Source organism: Trachurus trachurus (assembly GCF_905171665.1).
Source record: "Trachurus trachurus genome assembly, chromosome: 23".
Taxonomy (NCBI): domain Eukaryota; kingdom Metazoa; phylum Chordata; class Actinopteri; order Carangiformes; family Carangidae; genus Trachurus; species Trachurus trachurus.
The window spans coordinates 2729164-2755419 of NC_139912.1; the positions used below are offsets into that span (position 1 = coordinate 2729164).

General features: G+C 40.2%; 1 protein-coding gene across 1 annotated transcript in view; it reads right to left on the reverse strand.

Moving 5' to 3' along the window:
* The window catches only part of grip1 (glutamate receptor interacting protein 1), an 80328-nt gene that overhangs the window by 26875 nt on the left and 27197 nt on the right, over positions 1 to 26256 (reverse strand). The window contains exons 2-6 of the mRNA XM_083999066.1: positions 6809 to 6889; positions 3885 to 4020; positions 2728 to 2873; positions 1822 to 1905; positions 1615 to 1690 (exon numbers count right to left, since the gene is read on the reverse strand). Of these exons, the coding sequence (XP_083855192.1) occupies positions 1615 to 1690; positions 1822 to 1905; positions 2728 to 2873; positions 3885 to 4020; positions 6809 to 6889 (523 nt within the window). The remainder of the gene's footprint in view (positions 1 to 1614; positions 1691 to 1821; positions 1906 to 2727; positions 2874 to 3884; positions 4021 to 6808; positions 6890 to 26256) is intronic.

Genomic DNA, 26256 nt, shown 5'->3' on the forward strand with positions numbered 1-26256 from the left:
GAGCGAGACGTGACAAGTGAAGGTCTCTCTTTCAAAATAAAAGACCACACTTCAGAGAGAGAGAGATTGATTGGTCGGGTTTCAGTTTAATATTATAGCTGCTGCGCAGCGATGGGTCGGGTCCGGGCTACTTTGGGGCAAATTTAGGCAATTCTGAGCAACAAACAGGAGAATAGGAAGACAAGACAGTTGTCCTTATAATGTCCAATTTGCATCAGTTGAGGATTGAACCCACAACCTCAGGACCCAAAGACCGTTGTTTATCGCACTGAGCTAATTGAGGAGTGGTAGTTCATCAGTGGCTTCACAAATTGAGTAAGCCATTCACTGTCGTGTAGGCAGAAAAAGAAAAATCAGTTTTTGAGGTAAAATAATGATATGTATTTGTCAAACATCTACTATGAGTCTAAGATGTTAGGAGCCTTCGCAGATGGTCCAGTCCAAGCTATTTGAATTTTTAAATTTAGAAGCTTGCTGTGATGCCACCATTAGGACAATTGTCTTGTGTTTCGTGTTGAGGACATTTGACATTTTGATCTGTCATCATCATCATCACCCTGGCTGGGTCTCGAACTCACAACCTCTGACACCAAGAACCAGCGCTTAACCCAGTGAGCTAATTATCTGGAAGTGAGACCTGCTGTGTAGCTTCATTTATCCACTCAGGTGAGCCAGTGCCCGGGCAGCTGTTGTGATGAAATGGTCAAAATGTCAATAATTCAGTCATCTAAACAAAAATCTGATAATACATAAATTGCATCTTGACAGCATGGAAATGTTGGTGATTTGTTTTTAATGATAAGTGTTTTGCTTCATAAGAGAAAATATGATGTTTAAAAATTCCACACTCACATTGACTGCAGTTGTTCCCATGAGAGCAGAATTCAAAATGTTCTCAAAAATTCAGTTTTTGAGATAAAATTCTGATATTTGCTAAACTTCATCAACCATGACTCCAGAATATTGTCATTTTTTTTCAGGAAGTTTGAAAATGTATTTAGCAAGAATTTGATGGTATATGTTTACAGTACTGTTTACAGTCAAACGTTTTCATGCACTGGAGGCTCAATTTTTGCTTAATCAAAAATCCGAGAAACAAGTTTTGTGGAGGACGGTCTGGAGATGCTCTGTAGCAAGTTTGGTGTCAATTGAGCAAAAATTGTGGGAGGAGATGCATTTAAAAAGTTTTACAGTTATTGAAAAAAACAGAGTGATGGACTTCATAATTTGTAATGAGTTTAAGTGGACAAAAGTTTCAGCAGTATTGAGGCTACATTGTGGTGAAGTTTCAACACTGTAGCATCTACCGTTGGTTTGGTAGGAATTTTTTAAGTTTTTAAATTTAAACGCTTATTGTGCCCCACCTAGGAGGGGGGGGAACATGTCCATGGAGTTGAGTGAATCTGGCATGGGGTCGGATGTTTCTGTGAAGTTTGGTGATTTTTCACCCATGGGAAGTATGACTTCCTTGGAAGAAGAAGAAGAAGAATTCCTAGGAATACAATAGTGTCCCGGCAGCTTAGCTGCCCGGACCCTAATAATAATTATATATATATTTTTTTTTTCATCGTCTCATCAAAAGACTCAAACCGTGAAAGGTCAGAGGTCAGTCACCTGTCAGCCGGTCCACCTGGCCTGATGGTTGTTATGACGATGGGGCGAGACTTGTTCCTGTCTTCATGGGCTCCACCTGCAGAATATTTAAATTTAAATTTATTTATCTATCCTTTGTTTTTCTTACACACACACACACACACACACACACACACACACACACACACACACACACACACACACACACACACACTGCTCCTTCCTCACCTCTGATGACGAAGCCGAAGCTGTTTCCTTCTTTGTGAAGCGTGACCTCCACGTTCTTGAACATGACCCCTGACCCCTGCACTGCTGCAACACAACAACAACTTTAACACTTCAACCTGCTACTTTTAAAAAAACACACAAATCTTTAACCTTAATCTTACAAACTATCTATTTTTATAGAAGAATTCATGGTTTTAAAAATATTTCTTCACTTTTTACACACAGAAAAATCAGAGTCTTAAACCACAGTTGTGTTTAATTCATAACAATCTGATCAATAATCCGTCTAAACAGTCTGATACACATCAACAATAACAACGACAGTGTTTTCATTCTGCCATGAATTATGAATGAAGGTCACTGTTAAATGAGATCACCTGTCAGTCACAGTTAAAGTCTCACGCTGCAGCTCAAAGAAACGTCTGTGTGCATCAAAGTTAGAGCTGAAACATTTAGTCAATCAACTGATCAATCAATCAATCAATCAATCAATTAATCGAGGAAAGTAATAAGGATATTTGTGGGAAATTAAGCACTCTCTTTAATTGATTGATAGAGAAATGAATCTGCAGCAATTATAAAAAATTAAAAGCTGCTTTTCTCACCGTGTCTCCTCAGGATATTTGAATAAAGTTATTGTATTTTTAATCTGTCTGTTCTTTTATGGCCCTTTCTTACTTTTTTCTAAGTTATTCTCATTTAAATTATTCTTTTTTATCATTATTTTTAATTCTCATTACGTTTTTCTTAACCACTTTGTGCTCCATGTCTTGTATGTAAATCACTGTGCAGCACTTTGCTATATAAATTAAGTGGATTGGATTAGAAAGTTATGTTCACATGAATCAAACTCACTGATGAGGGTTTATTATTACGTTACTAATGTCTAATACAACTGGTACTTACAGACGGGCGGCAGTTCGTACTCGACCTCCAGGACGACGCGCTCGCCGACGTTCTTCAGCAGACTGATGATCTCGTCGTGTCTGAACTTGGCGAGGTTGATGCCGTTGACGGAGCGGATGTAGTCGCCCACGTTCAGCTGGTCGCTCCTGAAAAACAAACAGTCAGAACAGAACAGTCGCTGGTTATCATCAAAACTTACAGCGGGAGAGAAGACGGGACGTTTTAATGTTTCAATGTTTGTCTGTCCTTAAAGGGATAGTTCAACATATTGGCAAATTGGCCCATTGCCATAATCCCTATAGTCATAGCAGTAGGTTCGTTACCTTTAATTGTCGGTGCAAGCTGTTTTTAGAACGGCGGAGCAGAGCCGTGAGCTGCTCAGAGCTACGCTACGGAGGCTCATTATGGGATTTCTTGGTTTCCCCTCATCAAACTCATCAAATACACAATCCAACAACTCCACAACGCTCTGGTGGACAAGTTGTGACCTGCACATTCACCACGCTATGAGATAATAACACAACGTTACCACACAGAGTTGTTTTAGAGGGAAATTCATGCAAAACCGCTGATGTGTGTTGCCTTCAGGGACAGTTTTTCATCAACAGTCTCTGTATTTACCTCTAAAACAACTCTGTGTGGTAACGTTGTGTTATTATCTCATAGCGTGGTGAATGTGCAGCTCACAACTTGTCCACCAGAGCGTTGTTGAGTTGTTGGATTGTGTATTTGATGAGTTTGATGAGGGAAACCAAGAAATCCCATGAGCCTCCGTAGCGTAGCTCTGAGCAGCTCACGGCTCTGCTCCGCCGTTCTAAAAACAGCTTGCACCGACAATTAAAGGTAACAAACCTACTGCTATGACTATAGGGATTATGGCAATGGGCCAATTTGCCAAAATGTTGAACTATCCCTTTAAATTTTTGTAGAACAATACCAATACCGATTATCGAAAAAATGCCGATAATCGGTCTATCCCTCATTTTTAATAACTCATTTAAATTTCAAATTAAAAGTCTAGCAACAGTTTAAGTAAAAATATCACATGTGCTGTGAAAGTGGGAGGAGCCTGAGACAGAAACAGATTCTTCCACCTTTGATTAAAAAGCTCAAGAAGAAGTGAATTAACAGACTAGACGATGGCGATGCGTTGTTACCTAGCAGCGATGCCGCCCTGTCGCAGGTTCGATACCCGGGGTTTCCCATCTTTGTCGATGCCGCCCGACACCGTCAGTCCGAGCGTCGTCCCCTCCTTCTTCATCAGCTCCACCACCGAGCAGCCCCGAAACTCGTCTGCATCACAAGACAACGACAACGAGGACACGTGATTGGTTCTTTCTGGCCATAAAACCTTTTTTTTTTTTTTTTATGTATTTATTCCACTTCATGTTCGTCCAGTTTCCTGCCTCTCCGACTCCCTCGCAGAGAAATAAAGAAAGGAATCGTCTGGACAAAGAGAGAAGTGGAGTCATTTTCTATTCTGTCGTCCATCTATATTTCATCAAAGGCCTGAAATATTTAGCAGCGGCAGCGACGGACGGAGAGAGAGAGAGGAGGAGGTTTCAGAGCAGATCTGCTACGACGTCCGACTGCGACCGCTCCTCAGGTGATAAAACACAGAGCAGAGAGGAGTTTTATTGAAATGTTGTATTTTAATATTAATCTGAGCAGACTTGAGCCTCTGTGGTTCAGACAGGATTAAGTCTTCTGATCTGTGGGCAGCGAGCAGCATTGTCTCCTTCTCCTCCCCTCGTCTTCCTCCTCCAAAGAGGCTTTAACTCTCTGTCCTTTTCACCTTCTCTAAAACGTCGGCGCTGACTCGCAGTCGGAGGATGAAGAAAAGAAAAAAAAAACTCAAAAAAATCTTTGATCCCAAAAAGAAAAAAAGTGAGATGAAGCAGTTTCCTGGAGGAACGGAGGAGAAACTTAAAGCTGAAGGAAGATGGAGTACAACAGAGTTTTGTCAAAGCTGCTGGATTTTTAGATTTTTACTATAAACATGAATAAATTCCTCTGAGCTCAGATGAATAAACTCAACACCTCCAGTTCCTCTGAAGCTCAGTCTGTTATCAAACTCAAACTGGGTCTGAACCTTTGTCACAGTGTTTTGGTACTCGTCGAGTCCCATTGGTGTCGGAAGCAAAAAAAAAAAAAGAAAAGTGGGTGGGTCCTCCTCTGGAAGATCTATAGAAAAACTTTTAGACGCCATTTCTGCCTTTTAAAGGCCCCATGGCATGAAAAATGTGATTTTGGTTATTTTTTCGTGCTTGGGGAGGTCTCTGGGCCACGTATATACTGCCCCATGCATCAAACTGGTCATAAACGGAGAAACACACACCGATCATTTGTAGGAACTGTCTCTTTAAGACGAGCGGATAGCACTTCCTCCTTTTTGTGATGTCACACACAAGGTAACTCCGCCCACCGTGACCAGTTTTTTTTTTTTTCAATTTTTATGAATGCAGCTTAGGTTTCAGTTACTTGCCTGTGATTGGCCCGACCACACACCACTCAAAAACAGTCAGCCAATCAGAGGAGAAGTTCTCATTCTCTCTTCTGATTGGCCAAATGACCTGTGCCTGCTAGAGCTCCAGAAAGAGGCAACAGAAAGGGGCAGTAGAAACGATATTAAGCAGATCACAGGTACTCAAAACCAATGATACATCTTGTTAGGGATATCAGCAGGTAAATAAACCCAGAGAAAAGTGCACAGCATGGGGCCTTTAAGCTTCAATTAAGCTCAGTGCTCCAGAAAAACTTCATATCCTAATGCTTTTAAAAGCCAAGTGGACACACTTTGAAGAATTCATTTTAAGGGATGCACATTTTGTTTTTTTTGTTTTTTTTCCTGACCAATACGATGCTTAATGTGACTTGGTTTGTGAGGATCTGCAACCCAATCCTCTATCGGCGACATTTATAGCCACTTAGGAGCCAAACAACACAGCGTTTTGTTGTTTTTTATAGCGGCACCATTCTTACAGATGATACACATGCAGATCTCGAAATATACGCTACAATGCAACAGGCGGGAGCAGCGAAAAAACGGCGTCGAGTTTCATTTACAGACTCTGAATAAGCAAGTCAAGTGAAATGGACCTGAGATTATAAATCCCTTTATTCCTGTCTGAGGACTCGTGGTTTCTGATTAAACATAGGATTCAATTGAAGATCGTTCTTCATCATCATCATCATCATCATGTATAATATAATAAGGCGTTGAATAACTTTGCTCCAATGTATCTCAGTCATCTATTAACCACTTCAACTTGAAGTTTAGGGTTAAGGTTAGTCTGAGTGAAGTCTGTGTGTTTGAGCTCTCAGTTTGACTTTCTGTGTTGCTCCTGTTCCAAAGTTGATTTTATTTTGGTCCTCAACCTGTTTTTTATTTATTTTAGAAGTCTCTTGGTGGAAAAGGTTGTAGAAGGTGCTCTATAAATGAACATTTCCTTACGTATGTGTTCGCCCTGTGAAGGTTAGAGAGTTTGCTGGATTTTAATTTCTCTCTCTTTGGGGTTATTGGTTAGTCTTGACCACAACATCGTTTCTCTGAAGCTCTTCCACTGGTTTAAACTGGTTCTAAGCAGCTCCTCCAGTTTTTTTTTTTTATAGTTTTTTTTATCAGTGTCAGTATCTTCAGACGTTTGGCCGGCAGCTTCAGCTTCAGCAGCCGATTCTGATCCTGATTACAGCGTTCAGACAGAAGTTGCAAGTAGGACACCGGCTCCAGGTGGGAGGAGATAAACTGCAACTGCAAGCGTCTTCCTGCAGGTCACAACAACCAGCTGTGTGTGTGTGTATGAGTGTGTGTGTGTGTGTGTTCGCTCTAATTTTCAGAGCTGTTGTCTTCATCAGTGCTTTATTAGCTCTGATGGTGGAACGACACAGAAACAATCAGAACAAATGGAGATGGCAGCGATGGACGCAACGGACGACATAATTGACTATAATGTGGTGAAACAATACGTGTGTGTGTGTGTGTGTGTGTGTGTGTGTGTGTGTGTGTGTGTGTGTGTGTGTGTGTGTGTGTGTGTGTGTGTGTGTGTGTGTGTGTGTGTGTGTGTGTGTGTGTGTGTGTTACCTGGTATACTCTGCCTCCGGATGGCCAGCGCTCCATCTGGAGGTCTCGACCCGGCAGAGTGTTTGGTGTACGGCCCCTCATCTGAAACACAAGAGCAAACACCCAACACACATTAATAAACACAGTAACACACACACACACACACTGGTTCTGAAGGACTACCAGTTCCTTAACTGGTTTCAGACTTGCACTGGGCCAGTTTCCAACTGGTTCTGAAGGTAAACCAGTTCCTCTATCTGACTCTGAAGGTCTAAGAGTTTCACTATCTGACCGGTTTCTTCATCTGGTACTGAAGGTATATTGGTCAATACAACTGGTTCTGAAGGTCTATTGGTCAATACAACTGGTTCTGAAGGTCTATTTGGTCAATACAACTGGTTCTGAAGGTCTATTTGGTCAATACAACTGGTTCTGAAGGTCTATTTGGTCAACCCAATTGGTTCTGAAGGTCTATTGGTAAACCCAACTGGTTATGAAGGTCTACTGGTTAATCCAACTGGTTCTGAAGGTCTATTGGTCAATCCAACTGGTTCTGAAGGTCTATTGGTTAATCCAACTGGTTCTGAACCTCTACCAGTTTCAAGAAGTGGATCAAAACTTTGCCAAGTTCCTTCTTCAAATGGTTGTGAAATTCAATCAGGTCTTCATAAACCTCCACAACTTCCTCCAGCTGATTCTGAATGTCTACCAGTTCCCCCAACTACAGTATTTCTTCTCCATTACCAGTTCCTCTAACCTGTCCCACTGCCCAACCAGAACCAGGTCCTTTGAGTGGTTTTGAGACTCATTCAGTTTCTCTAACTGGTTCTGAGGATCTATCTTTATCTTCCCACCACTTAATACCAGTCAGTGCGTCTAACTGGTTCCACATGTCGACCAGTTACTTCACCTGGTTCTGGAGGTTAACCAGTTGACTCTGAAGATCTAAGACTCCCCCTATCTCGCTGTTAAAGGGACAACGAGGAGTTTTGGAAAAGCAGACAGACTCATGTTTTCATTCATCAAGAATTAAAGTCGGAGGTTCGAAGACGATCACATACCGTCGTAGTTCCGACCATAAACGGCGATTCGGTGGCGTTATTCTCATGACTCGCCACGAAACCGAAAGTAAAGAAACGCTGGTCGGCTCGCCCAGCACTTCCACCACCACTAATAATAACAACAAAATAACGGTAGAGACAAAACGATATATTTATAGAAAATGGGCCCATTAACAAGTGCTAACGTAGATTCATCCACATTAATATGAGACTTTTTTATTGTCTGAATTGAATTTTTCGTTCTGCCGATGGAGAAACTCCTCGGTGTCCCTTTAACTTTGCCCAGTTTCTTCATCTGGTTATGAAGGTCTATTAGTTCCCATAACTAGATAACAAACTTTGCCCAGTTGCTTTAGATGTTTATGAAATTCCAACAGGTCTGATGGTTCTGAGTTTCTACCAGTTTCTCCAACTGGTTCTTCACCATTCCCAGTTTCTCTAACCCGTTTCACAGTTCAACCAGAACCAGATTATTTGAATGGTTTCAAAGCTTGACCAGTTTCTCTAACTGGTTCTGAGGATCTATCTTTATCTTTCCACCACTTTACAGCTTCTACCAATCAGAGCCTCTAACTGGTTCCACATGTCGACCAGTTTCTTCACCTCGGCTCCAATAAAAACCAACACAGTTACAGTTTTTGTTGATCTTTGACCAGTTTGAGTCCAAACAAACACAGAAAGAGACAGAAACTTCCCTCATGTCAGTATCTAGAGAGTGAAACGCCCTTGACAGGCTCCCATAATGCATCTGTACTCACCACCATCATCATCATCAGACAGTGCAGAGCTCCCACTACAGAAATACATCTCTACTAATTAATTATAAAGAAAAACCTAATGGGGACGCTGCTGTAATCCGTGAATTAAAAGCTTCCTGGCATCACTGGCCAGTCATTCAGCACGTTAGCAGCCCGAGCTCCCGCCACGCCGCTCGTTAAGGCCTAATGAAGCTCTGGACGTTAACGGAGCGACTCCTCCTCATCACTTATCTGACTGTCGGCCTCACGGAGCGAAGCTGCAGCAGCCGGCGCTCCGCTCATGAATAAAAAGCAGTCCAGTCCAGTCCAGTCCAGTCCACCAGCCACAGAGGTGACCTCATCAGTCAGTGACCAATCCCTGTGGACGACACTGTGGCCTAAGCTAAGTCTGGACCAATCACAGCGGCCCGATGGGACAACTCCCTGATGATGTCATTGCCGAGGATGGATGAGGCGTATGACTTGGGTTTTTCTTTTCTGTTTGCTGAGACACTATGATGTCATGTGGATGAGTGTTGATGCAGAAATGTGGTCAGATCTGTGTTGTGATTGGATGTCAGTTGATTGATTGATTGATTGATTGATTGATTGATTGATTGATTGATTGATTGATTGATTGATTGACAGCTCTAGATGCGTGATAGAAATAAATGAAACTCACAACCGCCTCAGTTCACACAGCTGATGAACAAATTACATCAAGTTACAACCACGAAACTGTAGCAGGAAACACAGACCTGATCGCGATCAATCGATTAGTTTGATAAGACACTGATTGGAAACGTTACAGTCGTTCGTTAGTGATTCTGACGATACGATGCAACTTTAATAACGAGTTAATTTCGCATTTAAAAGAGGAACCACTTCCTCTCGTCTCAGCCGACCACCGGATCCATTAACTTAATATTGATCTGAATATTTCAATCATCACATTATCATCGACCAGTTTGTTTCCGTTCTGCTGCCTCAGCAAAATGTCGAACACTCAGAGTTAGTTCACGTCATGTGATCATCTGTGTCCGTGTTTTATTCACACTGTGTTACATCTGACAGGTCAACGGTTTTATTTCTTTGCCAGATATTATGGTTTTACCTTCAAAATATCATATATATCCTAAACTTAAACCTCAGTTAATGTAGCAAGTTTGAGTTAACCAGGTTTACTAATGTAGGTTTAAGTTAAACTTCAATTAAACTAGGTTTACTGACGCAGGTTTAGGTTAAACTTAAGTTAAACTAGGTTTACTTTTACAGCAGGTTTAATCTAAACCTCAATTAAACCAGGTTTACTGCTGCAAGTTTGGGTTAAACCAGGTTGAAATCAGGTTTAAGTTAAACATTTAACCCAGCAGCTCAGTGAAAACCAGGTTTAAGTTACCCCTCAATTAAACCAGGATTACTCATGTAGGTTTCAGTTAAACTTCAGCTAAACCAGGTTTACAACAAGTTCAAGTTGAAGATTTAATCCAGCAAATTTCAGGTAAACCCTGGTCAAACCAGTTTAGCAGGTTTACATTAAACCTCCGTTAAACCAGGGTTACTGATGCAGGTTTAAATAAAACAGTTAACCAAGGTTTACTGTACAGCATGTTTGATGTAAACATAGTTAAACCTCAGTTAAATCGGGTTTATTAATGCAGGTTTAAGTTAAACAGTTAAACCAGGGTTGAGTCTAAACCACAGTAACGGAGGTCCAGTGATCATGTGACTTAAGCCCAGTCTACATCCTGAGTTTAAACCTGAGCTGATGTTTAAACCCGACTCTGTATCTGTTTCTATTCTGGTCGTCGTTTTGCTTCTATTTTATTTCGGTCTGGTTTATTCTAATCTGCTCCAGATCTTTTTTTCTTTTTCTTCCCCCCCCTCTTCCTCTTATGTTTGGTTCAGGCAGCTGAGCTCAGACACACAATGAGACTGTTAACACACACTCACGCACACACGCACACACACCAACCATAGCTAACAGGAGATGAAAGCCTCCTCCTCCTCCTCCAGATGTAGGACAGCAGCCTCTCTCTCTCTCTCTCTCGCGCTCTCTCTTATTCTACAAACTGCCATGTTATATAATATAAATACTTTTAGCTCCTCTTATCGAGCTGTAATTGTTTAACAAGGTCACACACACTCTTAGACACCGAGCGTCTGAATCTGAATCTGAATCCAGCCTCAGTCAACAACGGCCCGACCGGCGCCACCCTCAGGCTGGAGACGTTACAACAACAGCAGCAGTAAAAAAACAAAAAACAAACACGACGACAGTAGTAACGCTGCTGGTTTTATTTTCCACGTCGTTCCCTGGAAACTTTCCTCGTAGGATCTGATATCTGATCACCAGGATGTTTTCAAAGTGTCAGTTGTTATATTTACAATTATGAAACAATGTCGTAGGTAAGAGAAGAATATTTCATAAAAATATCTATCAAAGACTAAATCAATCTTTGTTTCCACATGTTTGCATGTGCACTGTGAGATTTTACTATTAAATAAAAGGTAAATAAATAACCACAACAATCAATAATCAATGGAATAATAATAATAAAGTTAGATAAACCTGAGCTACCGGTAGTTAATATGATGTTTGACACCGTGCTTAAAGGAAACCAGATAAAAACAGACAAAACAAGACAAGGAGTTAAGGTGACCTTCAACAGCAGGTCGCACACACACACACACACACACTCTGTTGGAAACTAAATTTTCTGTGTTTTGTTGTTTCTGTTTCTATTAATGTCACTAAACTTCATTTTTCTCTTCACTACATGTTTCTGACATGTGACAAGTCAGGAATAGAAGAAGAACTATAAATAGACGTAAAAATCGCCACAAATAGATGAAAAATGAGACAGAAAGACACACAACATGGCAACCTGACAACAAAAAGTTGCAAATTAACCACAAAAGAGACAGAAAATGACCATCAAGACACAAAACGACCATAAAGAGACACAACAATGACAAAACGACCGCTTGGAGACACAAAATACTGCAAAGAGAGATACACAAACGACGACAATGAGACACAAAAGTCGCATAAACAGACAAAAACAACACAACAGAATGAGGAAATCAAAGTTTGATCCAACACCAATGAACCTGCTCAGTCCCGTCACTGATTAGTCTATCGATAATAGTTTAATTTATCAATCAATCAGTGCTGATGACAGGAACAACTAAATAAACTCAAGTGGCTGTCAGAATAAACACAATTATTTTACCTCTGAGTGAAGAAAATCACATGATAATCACATATTTTGTGAGGCGAGCAGCTGGAAACAGTTGAAATTTGGTTCATTTTTACTGATTTAAAAGCGATTTATCTCTAATCTGATGATAAATTAAAACTGATTGTTGTGATATTAAAAAGTTAAACTTCAATTAAACTAGGTTTAGTTTAAACTTAAGTTAAACTAGGTTTACTTTTACAGCAAATTTGAGGTAAAGCCTGGTCAAACCAGCTTCAGTGAAACTAGGTTTACAGCAGGTTTAATTTAAACCTCAATTAAACCAGGTTTACTGCTGCAAGTTTAAGTTAAACCAGGATTACTGATGTAGATTTACGTTAAACTTCAGTTAAACCAGGTTTATAACAAGTTCAAGTTAAACAGTTAATCCAGCAAATTTCAGGTAAACCCTGGTCAAACCAGGTTAGCAGGTTTACATTAAACCTCACTTAAACCAGGTTTAATTTAAACCTCAGTTAAACCAGGTTTACTGCTGCGAGTTTGGGTTAAACAGTCAAACCAGGTTTAAATTCAAGCTCAGTTAAACCAGGATTACTGATGTAGGTTTATGTTAAACTTCAGTTAAACAAGGTTTACAACAAGTTCAAGTTAATCCAGGTTTACAGGTTTGCAAGTTTGATGTAGATCTCAGTCTAAACCAGGTTTAAATTAACCCTAAATTAAACCAGGATTACAACAAGTTCAAATTTAACATTTAATCCAGTTCACAGCAAATTTCAGGTAAACCCTGGTCAAACCAGGTTAGCAGGTTTACATTAAACCTCAGTTAAACCAGATTTACTGTACAGCATGTTTGTGTTTAATCACATAATCGTGAGGAGAGCAGCACAAAAACACACACACACACACACACACACACACACAAAAACAACAGAAAAACACCTGAAGCTCCAGAAACATCACGTCTGATTACACACACTCTCTCTCTCTCTCTCTCTCTCTCTCTCTCTCTCTGCCCTCCTTTTATCCTCTATCCTCACTCGCTCTCCCCTGTTAATACACACCATGAATATTACATTCATGAGGAAGGGATGCTCCCTCTCTCTCTCTCTCTCTGTGTGTGCTCATTCACTCTGAGGGTCTCTCGTCCGGAGCTACCTGCAGCGATCGACTGAATGGATCCATCAGGAGATCATTTTCAACACACACACACACACACACAGAGAGAGAAACACACACACATAGATAGACACACACACAGACACAGCTGGCTTTGGTCATAAACAACCTTCTCTCTCTTTTCAATGTCAGCAGATTACGCCAAATGTCGACCGATCGACCGTGCAGAAACACACACACACACACATGTACGGCTCCACATGCAAACATGCTTATCCCACACACGCACACACACACACGCACACACATGCACACACACTCACACATGCACACACACACCTTTGTTCACCCTGCGCAGGATCTGGCAGCGACATTTAAACGACACGGCGATCATGGTGAAGCCGAGCCGAGCCGAGCGCCGTCGTCGCCTCCTCCCCCCCGCAAAACCACCGCCGCCATGCAGATGCAGCCGCCACTAACTACACCTCCTCCTCCTCCTCCTCCTCTTCCTCTTCTCTCCTCCTCGTATTCCTCCTCCTCCTCCTCGGCGAGCGACTGACTGACTGACGGACGAGTGACCTCCTCCTCCTCAAACAGAAGCCATCATCGTCGAGAGGCAGAGAGCGAGAGGGAGAGAGGGAGCGCTGCAGATGTGAAGCTCCTCCATGAAATGAGGCAGCGGAGGAGGAGGAGGGAGAGGAGGGAGGGAGGGAGGGAGAAAGGGAGGGGGAGGGGGGAGGTAGAGTCTGCGCAGATGAGAGGATGAGGAGGAGGAGGGGAGGAGGAGGGGTGATAGAGAGGCGGATGGAGGAGGGAGGAGGGAGGAGGCTGCTGTGAGTCTCTGCTGACTTATAATGTGTTTCTGTGCAGCTGGATGGAGGGATGGAGGGATGGATGGAGGAAAGGAGTGAATAAAGGAAAACAAGGGGAAAGAAGGAAAATTAAGAAGTAAGGAAATGAAAGAAAGAAGAATGAGGGATGGAGGGGAAAAACAGAAGCAAAAGAAAGAAGGAAAGGAAAGGAAAGGAGGGAAAGATGCAAAGAAAAAGGAAGGAAGGAAGGAAATAAAAAAGAAAGGAAGAATAGGAAGAGAAAGTCAAAGGAAAAGAGAGGGAGTGAGAAAAAAGAGGAGAGAAGGAAAGACATGTAAAGAAGGACAGATATGTAACAGTGAGGAAATGAAAGGATGAAAGGGAGGAGAGATGGAAAGGAATGAAGGAAAGGAATGAATAAAGGAAAAGTCTGTGTTATTCTTATAATGTGTTTCTGTGCAGCTGGATGGAGGGATGGATGGAGGAAAGGAGTGAATAAAGGAAAAGGAGGGGAAAGAAGGAAAATTAAGAAGTAAGGAAATGAAAGAAAGGAGGAAAGAAAGAATGAGGGATGGAGGGGGAAAACAGAAGCAAAAGAAAAATGGAAAGATTTACTGTGAATGAAGGAAAGGAAAGGAGGGAAAGAAAGATACAAAGAAAAAGGAAGGAAGGAAAAAAGGATAGGAAGAACAGTAAAGAGAAAGTCAAAAGAAAAGAGAGGGCGAGATAAAAAGAGGAGTAAAGGAAAGACATGTGAAATGAAAGGGAGGAGAGATGGAAAGGAATGAATAAAGGAAAAGTCTGTGTTATTCGTATAATGTGTTTCTGTGCAGCTGGATGGAGGGATGGATGAATGGATGGATGGATGGATGGAGGAAAAGGAGTGAATAAAGTAAAAGGAGGGAAAAGAAGGAAAATTAAGAAGTAAGGAAATGAAAGAAAGAAGGAAAGAAAGAATGAGGGATGGAGGAGAAAACAGAAGCAAAAGAAAGATGGAAAGATTTACTGTGAATGAAGGAAGGAAAGGAAAGGAGGGAAAGATAAAAAGAAAAAGGAAGGAAGGAGAGAGAAAAGAGGAGTGAAGGAAAGACATGTAAAGAAGGACAGATATGTGACAGTGAGGAAATTAAAGGATGAAAGAAAGGAGAGATGGAAAGGAAGGAAGGAAAGGAGTGAATAAAGGAAAAGTCTGTGTTATTCTTATAATGTGTTTCTGTGCAGCTGGATGGATGGATGGATGGATGGATGGATGGATGGATGGATGGATGGATGGATGGATGGATGGATGGATGGATGGATGGATGGATGGATGGATGGATAGACAGAGAGTAGGTTGAAGCATGAGAAGGCAGGAAGTGGAGATAAATGGAGGGATAAGGGAATGAATAGAGATAAAATGATGAATGGAAGGAATAAATGGAGGGAAGGAAGGAAGGAGAGAGGCAAAAAGAAGGGAGGAAAGAGGCGAGAAGAAGAAAAAAATCAATATGAATAAAAGAGGAGGGAAGAAAAGAAAGATATAAATAGAACATGAAAAGAAAATCAAAGGAAAAGAGAGGGAGAGAGGAAAAAGAGGAATGAAGGGGAGACGTGTAAAAAAGGACAGATATGTAACAGTAAGGAAAGGAAAGGATGAAGAGGAGGAGGAGAGATGGAAAGGAAGGACGGAAAGGAATAAAGGAAAAGGAGGGAAAATTAGAAATTTTAAGAAGTAAGGAAATGAAAGAAAGAAAGAAAGAAAGAAAGAAAGAAAGAAAGAAAGAAAGAAAGAAAGAAAGAAAGAAAGAAAGAGGGATGGAGAGAAAATCACGGAAGCAAAAGAAAGATGGAATGATTTTCTGTGGAAGGATGAAAGTGAGGAAGAAAGAAGGAAAGGTAGGGAGAAAAGGAGATGAGTGAATGAAGGAAGGAAAGGAGGGAGAGAAAGATACAAAGAAAAAGGAGGGAAGGAAGGAAATAAAAAGAACAGGAAGAGAAAATCAAAGGAAAAGAGAGAGAGAGAAAAAAAAGAGTGAAGGAAAGACGTGTAAAGAAGGACAGATATGTAACACTAAGAAATGAAAGGATGAAAGGGAGGAGAGATGGAAAGGAAGGAAGGAAAGGAGTGAATAAAGGAAAAGGAGGGAAAGAAGAAATTTAAAGTACGGAAAAGAAAGAAAGAAAGAAAAAAGAAAGGAAATGAAGGGATGAAAGGAAAGGAGGAAGGAAGGAAGGAAGGAAGGTGAGGATGAGGAAGGAAAGATGACGGAGGAGTAGATGATGTCACTGAGTGGCCGGTCACTTCCTGTTTCTAGGAGTCCAGTCGCCATCGACAACCATCAACACTCACTCAGGTCTGGGAGTCTGGGAGGAAGGAAGGAGGCGGGGCTACAGCATCTCTCAGCCAATAGGGAAGCAGCCTCTGCAGCTCTCTGCGCTGTGATTGGCCGACGGCGCAGGTTAGTGGTCAGACATGTGGGTCAGTGTTTCAGCTGCAGATTAACACTGGATTAGTGTCACCGACCGACCGTGAGTATTAGAGGTTTTAACTGTGATGTTACCATGACGACAGACTCTACTACTGTGTGTTTGTATATAAGTCAACACATAAGTCCAGTTGCTTTCGATTTAACCTCCTTTGAAAAAAAAAAAAAAAATCTGTGTTTGTAGTTTCCACTGAGCTGCTGCTGCTGCTGCTGCTGCTCACACCGCTCACCAGCTGCAGCGTGAGGCTGCCACGCCCCCTGCTGGTCACAACCACACAACACAACACACACACCAAATACTACTACAACTACTACTAGTACTACTATTACTATTACTATTTTGACTCTTTGTATTGTTTTTTTGTGGTTGTTGTTGTATATACTTTTGTACATTACATTTATTTGCTATTGCTATTTTGCTATTTTATTATGTATAGTTTGTTCTTTATATTCTTATCCTATATGTTGTTATCGTCACTGTGTGTAATGCTGCTGCTGCACTGTCATTTCCCAGCTTGGGATCAATAAAGTATATCTATCTATCTATCTATCTATCTATCTATCTATCTATCTATCTATCTATCTATCTATCTTGTTGTTGAATTGTTTTTGAATCTTTGCCTATTTTTTCGGGGAGGTATTTTGTTTGGGTTTTCTCCTGCACTTACTATTCTTGTTTCATTTCTGTTTTGGTAATTGTCCTTAAATTAATATGGTGCAAATAAATAAAACTAAACTAAAATTGATGAAAGTAAAAAAAATAAAAAATAAAAATAGAAATGCCTCATCAAAAATAAGATGAATTTTAAAGAAAAACCACAATAAACAACAACAGATACAAGTACTACATGTGTTGTTGTTGCAAATAGTACAACAAAACCCACAAATACTTTAAAACTAATCTTTTACCAACAATAACAAACTCAATACTACTGATACTACTACTAACACACCATCAGATACTACTGCTACTGCGTACAACTATAACTGCTGCTGCTGAGACAGAAGTAACAACAAGAACAGTAAACATAATATAACAACTTTAAAATAGTACTTTAATTACTGTACTACAAGTACTTCTACAGTTGCATCATCAAGTACCGATCATTCTGACTGAAACTAAAATAAATCAATAAAGTTTTGTAGCTTTGAGTCAGAGGAGGAGGAGGATGATGATGAAGATGATGAAGATGATGATGTCACTGCAGCAGCAGGTTTGAACCTCTGAACTGCTTGTTTCTGTTTGGACTGAAGTTTAACTACAACTTTATTGACACACTGACTTCTATCACAACAAAATACTATATTGTTTTGGCAAAATTTTGCATTTATTGCCATATGAACAATGTGAATAAAATAACTAACATCAAGTTGGTGTCATCAACTCTTGGCACAGAAGCATCTTGATATGAACAGTAATAATAATTCTCAAGCAAAAACTTAAATCGTAGTTAGTTGCACTACAGACGGCGGTTAAGGTCAGACATTTCACAGTTCGAAGCCACATTAGGGAGAAATAAACAGTAAACTAGTCGGGGATATGTGAGTGCAATGCAACTTTTTTTGTCTTCTGGGCAACGAGGAGGAGCAGTAAAACACCTGAGAGGGAACAGTGCTAGTTAGTACCAGTCAGTACTGGTCAGTGCTAGTTGGTATTTGTCAGTATTAGTTAGTACTAGTTAGCAGCAGCTCCAGCTCAGTGCTGATGCTGCTGCTGCTGCTGCTGCTGCTGCTGCTGCTGCTGCTGCTGCTGCTGCTGCTGCTCATGGGGGATAATGATGATGATGAAGCCCCTCCTCCTCCTGCTGTGAACGCAACACACACACACACACACACACCCCCAAAACACACACACTTACACACACACAGCGGCTGCAGCTGTTTCCATGGCAACAAGCTGATGAATAATTGAGGGGAGAGAGCAGCCCTGCACCGTACAAAGAGTGATTTTGAGAGATGAAAGAAGTGTTCACACACACACACACACACACACACACACTCTAACCCACCCGCACACGCACACAGAGACACACTGACACACACTCTAACCCACCCGCACACACACACACACACAGACACACACTGACACACACACACACATTACAGGTTACCATTACCAGCCTCCAGCTTTTCAAAATAACCAAATCAGAGTGTAACACTGACACTGTGTGTGTGTGTCTGTGTCAACACCCACCGCCCAAAGTTAAACACGTGGGTTTGAGTCACCATGACATCTCCTTATGTAAGTGCACACACACACACACTGACACACACTGACACACACACTGACACACACACTCAGAGTGCTAATAACACTCTTTGCAGAGGACGGATGTGTAAACCTTTAATTAGCGTTAACAGTCACAGTCAGACTGACGGGTGTGTGTGTGTGTGTGTGTGTGTGTGTGTGTGTGTGTGTGTGTGTGTGTGTGTGTGTGTGTGTGTGTGTGTGTGTGTGTGTGTGTGTGTGTGTGTGAGGAACAGATGGGCCGATCCGACTGCTCTGTGATCAACAAACCAGGAATTCTTCACATCGTCACTTCAGTGGAGTTTTGTCCTGTTGAGACGAGAGACGATCAAACTCTAACATCGTCATAACAACCTCAGTGTGTGTGTGTGTGTGTGTGTGTGTGTGTGTGTGTGTGTGTGTGTGTGTGTGTGTATGTGTGTGTGTGTGAGTGTGTGTGAGTCTCTGATCACCAGGTAATGTTCGACACACTCGTGGGACAGGAAGTGACTTCACTCAGAAGCTGCCACACGATTCAGCTGATCACTGATCAGTTCAGTTTAAACGATCATATATAGGCTAATTAATTTATATAATTAATTATATAATGATTCATTATGTAAAACATTACATCACTGAGCCCCACACACTATGAAGGTTCACATAAATGACACGAGTCAATATGGAGATACATACACATTTAAATACAGTTTTTCTCAGTTGCTTTGGTGCTATTCTCAGATCAGAATGAAAGTTCTCATAACTATTAGTTCAACCTCCACAACATGTAGTCATTTGTCCACATCATAGTAGCAGTTTCTCCTTCCTCTGAACAAATTGCAAATGCTTTTGGACATGTATCAGTTGCTCTCATACAATTCTCTGCTGTTTTACAACATTATCATTTGTTTATGTCTTGTCGGTCAAAATGAACTATACTTTTGAACGCTGAATAGTCTTTCCCTATAAAACTAATAGTCCTCATTTCATTGCTTGAGTCATTACATACAAAATTGTTGAACTAGTTTTCAAAATCTGTCAAACTAATTTTAAATGTTGGGAGAAGCACTGTGAATTCAATTATTCAAACATTTAGAGTAAGGAACAACAGGTATGTATGGTTGGACAGTAATTCAGCACTAAACAATCTGCACTGCTGTCATTGTGTCAGACATTACTGTAAGATACAGTGGGACAAGAACTTTTTTACATTTACATTTAGACTTACAGCTTCACTAGAGAACAGATTTACTGTATTGTAATGTATTACAGCAACCACAGTAAAGATTTCCCATCTTTACAGTACGGTACTGTACTACAGTATTTTACAAGTAGGAAGCACCTTTACAGTATTGTACACTACAGTAATAATGGTTGATGCAGTACATGTACTGTACATTACGTACTATAATTTTACTCTGCATCACATAGGATTACAAGACAACCTCACAGAGGTGGAAGAGACTGAGCCCTTTTTACTCTGCTACAAGAACAAGACATTTGTGCAATGGTGATTACAAACAATGGCATCAGGTTGAAAGAGATACAATGTAAGGATGACATTACTGTATCTTTGGGAATATTGAATATGTTTCAATCGCTACAATTGACAGAGTGATGTAGATGAAAATGTGACTGGAACGTCTGGATGTGCAGGAATGATTGACAGTACTCTGTAGGTTCAGTTACTATATGTACTGCAACATTGTTTACTTACAGTAAAGTTGTACCCAAAGAGTGTTTCTTATGTTTGTTGTAGATGACTGTAGTGTATTTTTCCTTTGCACAATGCTGTGAACAAATCAGAATTGCAAAGAGCATATGCAGTAGAAATGTGAAACATACATATTCAGTATCTCCACTAAATACAGTAATGTGTAACTTTACTGTAGTTTTCACATGGCTGTACAAGTAGTGTATAGTGCTGTCTAGAGCATTTTCAGGTATCATCACTTTTTGCATTGGAAAACACTTAGAGAATAAAGTGTCCTAATGAAAACATGACAAAGCCATTTGACCATCTTGTTCATAAACGATGGTGTCAGGACTTCTCATTTTGACGACATTGACAGTTTCATTGACATGAGTACTTGCTTTTGAGGGATGGACAATCCATTTTGAGCAAGTGACGCGCTTTTGCAGGTCATCCACTAGGTTTTGCAGTTTGTGATAATTGTTCTGAGAAATGCACTAACTGTTGTGCAAATGTTAAGAGTGATGTGAGAATAGCACCAAAGCGACTGAGAAAAACTGTAAAATATGAAAATGAAAATGTGCAATGAGAAATCAATTCATTTATTTCTGTATTTGATTATTGTGAGTTTTTAATGACTTATTTTATATGTGAATGTTCCTATTAATGGTTAAATAAAGTCCTTTTCTTTGTATTTTTATTTAATTATCTATTTCTGTATTCATTTATTTATATTTATGTCATTTTTTGTCCTTTACACCAAACTGCAGATAGATAGATAGATAGATAGATAGATAGATAGATAGATAGATAGATAGATAGATAGATAGATAGATAGATAGATAGATAGATAGATAGATAGAACGATAGATAGGTAGATAGATAGATAGATAGATAGATAGATAGATAGATAGATAGATAGATAGATAGATAGATAGATAGATAGATAGATAGATAGATAGATAGAACGATAGATAGATAGATAGATAGATAGATAGATAGAACGATAGATAGAACGATAGATAGATAGATAGAACGATAGATAGAACGATAGATAGATAGATAGATAGAACGATAGATAGATAGAACGATAGATAGATAGAACGATAGATAGAAAGAACGATAGATAGATAGAACGATAGATAGAACGATAGATAGAACGATAGAACGATAGATAGAACGATAGATAGAACGATAGATAGATAGATAGATAGATAGATAGATAGATAGATAGATAGATAGATAGATAGAACGATAGAACGATAGATAGAACGATAGATAGATAGAACGATAGATAGATAGATAGATAGATAGATAGATAGATAGATAGATAGATAGATAGATAGATAGATAGATAGATAGATAGATAGATAGATAGATAGATAGATAGATAGATAGATAGATAGATAGATAGATAGATAGATGACTCTTCCTTCATTGTTAATTAATGTGACATCACAGAGTTTTATGATCCTTCATTAAAAAGTAAACAACATCCACACAACAACAACAACAACAACAGCCAGTTAATCACTGATCTTCTCGCATTAAAAAAAGAAGAAAAAAGAAACAAGTGTTGACTAAAGTGATTTACAGAACAACAACTAAATTATTCACATGAGAAATAAAACAGATAAATGAGATAAACCGTCGGGTCAGAGTCGTTTACATCGTCTCTAATTAGACGGCGTCTGGGTCGATGTGTCACTTCTCAGAGTTTCATTCTGATTAACCACTTTTATCAGATGAGCAGAAGGTTTTTACACAATAATGATGTTTTATGTCAAAATATGAAAAAGTCTGACGGTTCATTTGATCTGATCTGAAGTTTTGATGAAGATGTTGGAAGCGACGATATTTTAGAGGAAGATGCTGTTGAGTTGCATTAGATGTACTGTATGTATACGTCTAATGACCGATTCATCTTATTTCTATCGTCATCGAGATAAACAAGTCTTCATAACTTCATTCAACTTGACACACACAGTGTTGCACCACTTCAACTGTCATCAATATAAACAAGTTGCAGCTCGTTTCATCCACTAAAACCACTAGAATCAAAATATTCTGCTCGTTTTTGCGGTAATTATAAGAACATTAACATAAATGTATGAATATCTAACAGTAGAACCAGAACCAGGACCTGATGATGGGCCCTGTTGTCTTAGAAATGTTGGAGCATATTTACTGATTAATATAGTTGAACACTGAACAGTTTGGCTACGAGGAAGAAAACTGAAAAAGGCGACAACACTGAACCAAAGTCAAATTGTCATTGCACATGGGACATTTTGCTGACGTCATGCAGGTCTAATATCTTTATATACATACAGAGAGAGAGAGAGAGAAACCATGCTTCCATTGTATTTAAGCAATATCAAATTAAAAATGCCTTATGGAAACAGTAAAATTTGATTAAATGTCATAAATCGATACAACGTTTATGCAACAAATGCCGGACACTTGGCCCTGTGCGCAGCCCGACCTCCGATAATCTGTTAAAGATGAAGGATGGACGACGTCCTTCTATTAGTACAAAAATGAATGGAAACACCTTAAATTGCAAGAAAACTATTCGATATGATCGCAAAACAGCACATGACGTCATTACGCACGGCTTTGTGTTTGATTTAAAGGTCTGAGATGGAAACGCACTTGAACCGGCGTTAGTCACATTGATATTTTTATCGATCTTCAGATAATTTGATCGACAAATGGATGGAAACGAGGTGAGAGATGGTTAGAGTCATTAGTCGACCAAAATTTCATTGGTCAATTGGTCGCAGGAAAAAAACAAAAACATTTGGAGCCTGTGTCTTGTCAAAATTAAGTCAAAATCAATACGACTGAACTGTATATGAAAGGCTATAGAGCTTTTAATTTGAAGGGCCAGATACAGGAAATCGTGACACTCACTCGCTGTCAGTTTTTTTTTTTTTAGATTCTTTAAAAAGGAAGGAACTAGGAGAAGTTAGTCCTACATACGTTACTATCCCACATCCACACAGTCTGAACAGACTGAACTCAGGTGTTTCCACTGCAGTGTTTGGTGTTTCCTAATGAAGTGAACTCTGCTCCATTGTGTTTCTACTTCCTGTCTCTTTAATTAAAGAGGAATCAGAGGAGAGAAAAGAAGCATTTGTACTTTAAATTAAGAAAACTAATTAAACATGGTATCCTAATAATCGGAGGAGGAGGGCTGAGGATCCCGAGAGGCTTTCACCTTAATTAGGGTGAACTTGTGCAGATTTGTGCTCCACTTTCTTTCTCTTCCTCTCTTCCTCTTTCTCTCTCTCTCTCTCTCTGTGGTTGTGAAGATAATCCGACAGCAGCAGAATAAGAAGAAGAAGAAGAAGAAGAAGAAGGACGACGCCTCCAGACCGGCAGCGAATGGAAAAGCGGAACACGTGGGACTGAGAGTCGAGCGCCGTCTCGCACGTCGTTCACACATGGAGACTATTTAAAAAACCAGGAGGTGAAGCAGCAGCAGCAGCAGCGTCGTCGCCGTCGACAACAGAAAGAAAGCTTCTTCGTCTTCTCCTTCTTCTTTTTGCTTTCTAACATATTATTCAGTTTTCTCCCTCGTTTCGCTCATTAGAACAAAAATCCGAACCAGGAAACACAAACAAACACAACAAAATGCTAATTCTGCCTCTTTAATCTCCATCATGTAAAACACAGGACCAGTTATGCAAATGAGCTCCTTATTTAAAAAAAAAGAAAAGAAAAAAAAAAAGACATTAATTAGCACATTTTTTCTATGTCAACAATCTTCACATAACACACGACTGCTGCTGCTGCCGAGCGGCGCCGAGCGGCTCTAAACCCCGGGACCAGGAACGGTCGACTTCCTGTCTCTCCTCATTAATATGCTAATTTATGCGCTGTGATGTTTCAGCGTGTAACGAGATCATCGAGCGAGCGAGCACAGGCGGGCCGACACAGATCATCGGCTCAGAGAGAGAAAGGGAGGAGACACACACACACACACACACACACAGGTGACATCACTGATGGGGGCGGGGCTACAACACCTGTGAACTACAGTACAGCACTTAAACCAGGTGACACCTTTCAGGACAATGGGGCCAAGTCCATGTGGTCCATGTGGTGGTTTTTGTTTTGTCCTGGGGGTTTTTTAGACAAAGTTTTGGTAAACCTTTAATTTACAGGCCGTTAATTATATGATAATGTCAAGAAATAGCCAAGAAATACCAAATAATTGCGTCATGTCTAGAAATAACCAAGAAATTACAATTAACTGTGTCATAATGTCAAGAAATAGCAAATAAATAATAAATAATTGCGTCATAATGTCTAGAAATGACCAAGAAATAACAATTAATTGCGTTATAATGTCAAGAAAGAGCCATAAATACCAAATAATTGTGTCATAATGTCTAGAAATAGCCCAGAAATATCGGTCAATTTCAAGGACTTGGTGGATAAAAAAAAATCTGAACAATTTAAAGCATGAAAAACATGTGTAATCTTTTGCCTTTATGAAAAACATGACATTACTATGAAATTGACCGTTATTTCTTGGCTATTTCTTAACATTATGATACAATTGATGAATGAATGAATGAAAAAAAGGATGCGGTCGTCATGGAAACCAAAACCAAGCGATGCCGAATCGATTTGATACATTTGTTTTTAATTCTTTTTTTCCAACACCACCAGATGCAGTCGACCAGGTGAACTCAACTGAACCCGATTAAATCAATAATCAATGACTGAAATCACACTGAAACAGGTCTGATGAGAGAGAAAACGTGTGTGTGTGTGTGTGTATGTGTAGTGTGTGCGCATGTACTGTAAGTGTGTGTGTGTTTTAACCAGTCAACCAACTTTAAATCGCCTTCGTATAGAATCACACGCTGCACTAGACACACACACACACACACACACACACATTGAGTTATCTCGCTGGTCGCTACATGAAATGTCTCTTGGCAGCTCTGACACACATACACACACACACACACTGACACTTAAACACACACACACACACACTAGGGCCCGACCGATTTATCGGCGAGCCGATTAAATCGGTCGATTATAGCCCGTTTGAAACTAATCGGTAATCGGCCAAAACTCGGCGATTGTCGCCGATATTTTCAGGAATAAAATGCAGGGAATAAAACTTGGTTTTACTTTGAAAAGATTCCCCCGCACCGGCGCCGACCTCATGACAAACTCCATCCACTACCACCTCAGTCACAGCACACAGCAGAGTGACTGATCTGTCTCAAAACCAGTGTTGCCACTGGCTTTCTGTTTCCCTTTTTTTTTTTTTTTTTTACCGCGGTCGGGTTGTGAATTAATTAATTAATGCTCGTCTCCGGCCGTGTTGGGTCCGAGATTCAACAAGCCGGTCAGGGTCGGGTTTTACCGTTATATACCGGCACGGCAGTATGCTCATTTATCACCAATAAACACAGTAGATGGTGAGGGACTGAGCTGAGGCTGTGTGACGGTGGGGGGGTCCGCGGTGTGGAGCGGTGCGGGACTCTGACTGCAGCGGGGACTATCATGTCTCTGCTCCGTGACACTGCTGTGAGACTGACCGCCGGTGAGCGCTTTGACACGGTGCCGGGCACGGCAGCAACCGCTGATCGCTTTTGATTGAAAAGAGAGAGAGAGAGGGAGAGAGAGAGAGAGAGAGAGAGCGAGAGAGAGAGAGAGACGCCGTGCCGTGTAAAAAAAACAACAACAAAAAAGTATCACGTGTCATGACTTCCTGTATTTGGCCCTTCAAAATAAAAGCCCATATTGATTTTGACTTCATTTTGACAAGACAGGGCTTCAAATGTTTTTTTTTTTTTCATGCAACCAATCGACCAATGAAATTTTAGTCGGCTAATGATTTTTTGGTCGACCAGGCAGCCCTAATTTATATATTATATAATATATATAGATATATTATTATAGTAATACAATTTTAAAACTTAATTAAAAAAAAAATAATAATCGGCCGATTAATCGGTTATCGGGTTTTTTTCCCCCTAATAATCGTAATCGGCATCGGCCCCAAAAAATCCATATCGGTCGGGCCCTAACACACACACACACACTGACACTTAAACACACACACACACACTTGAATACTCTAGTGGTTTTTCACAGTGGAACAACACAGCTCGGTGTCA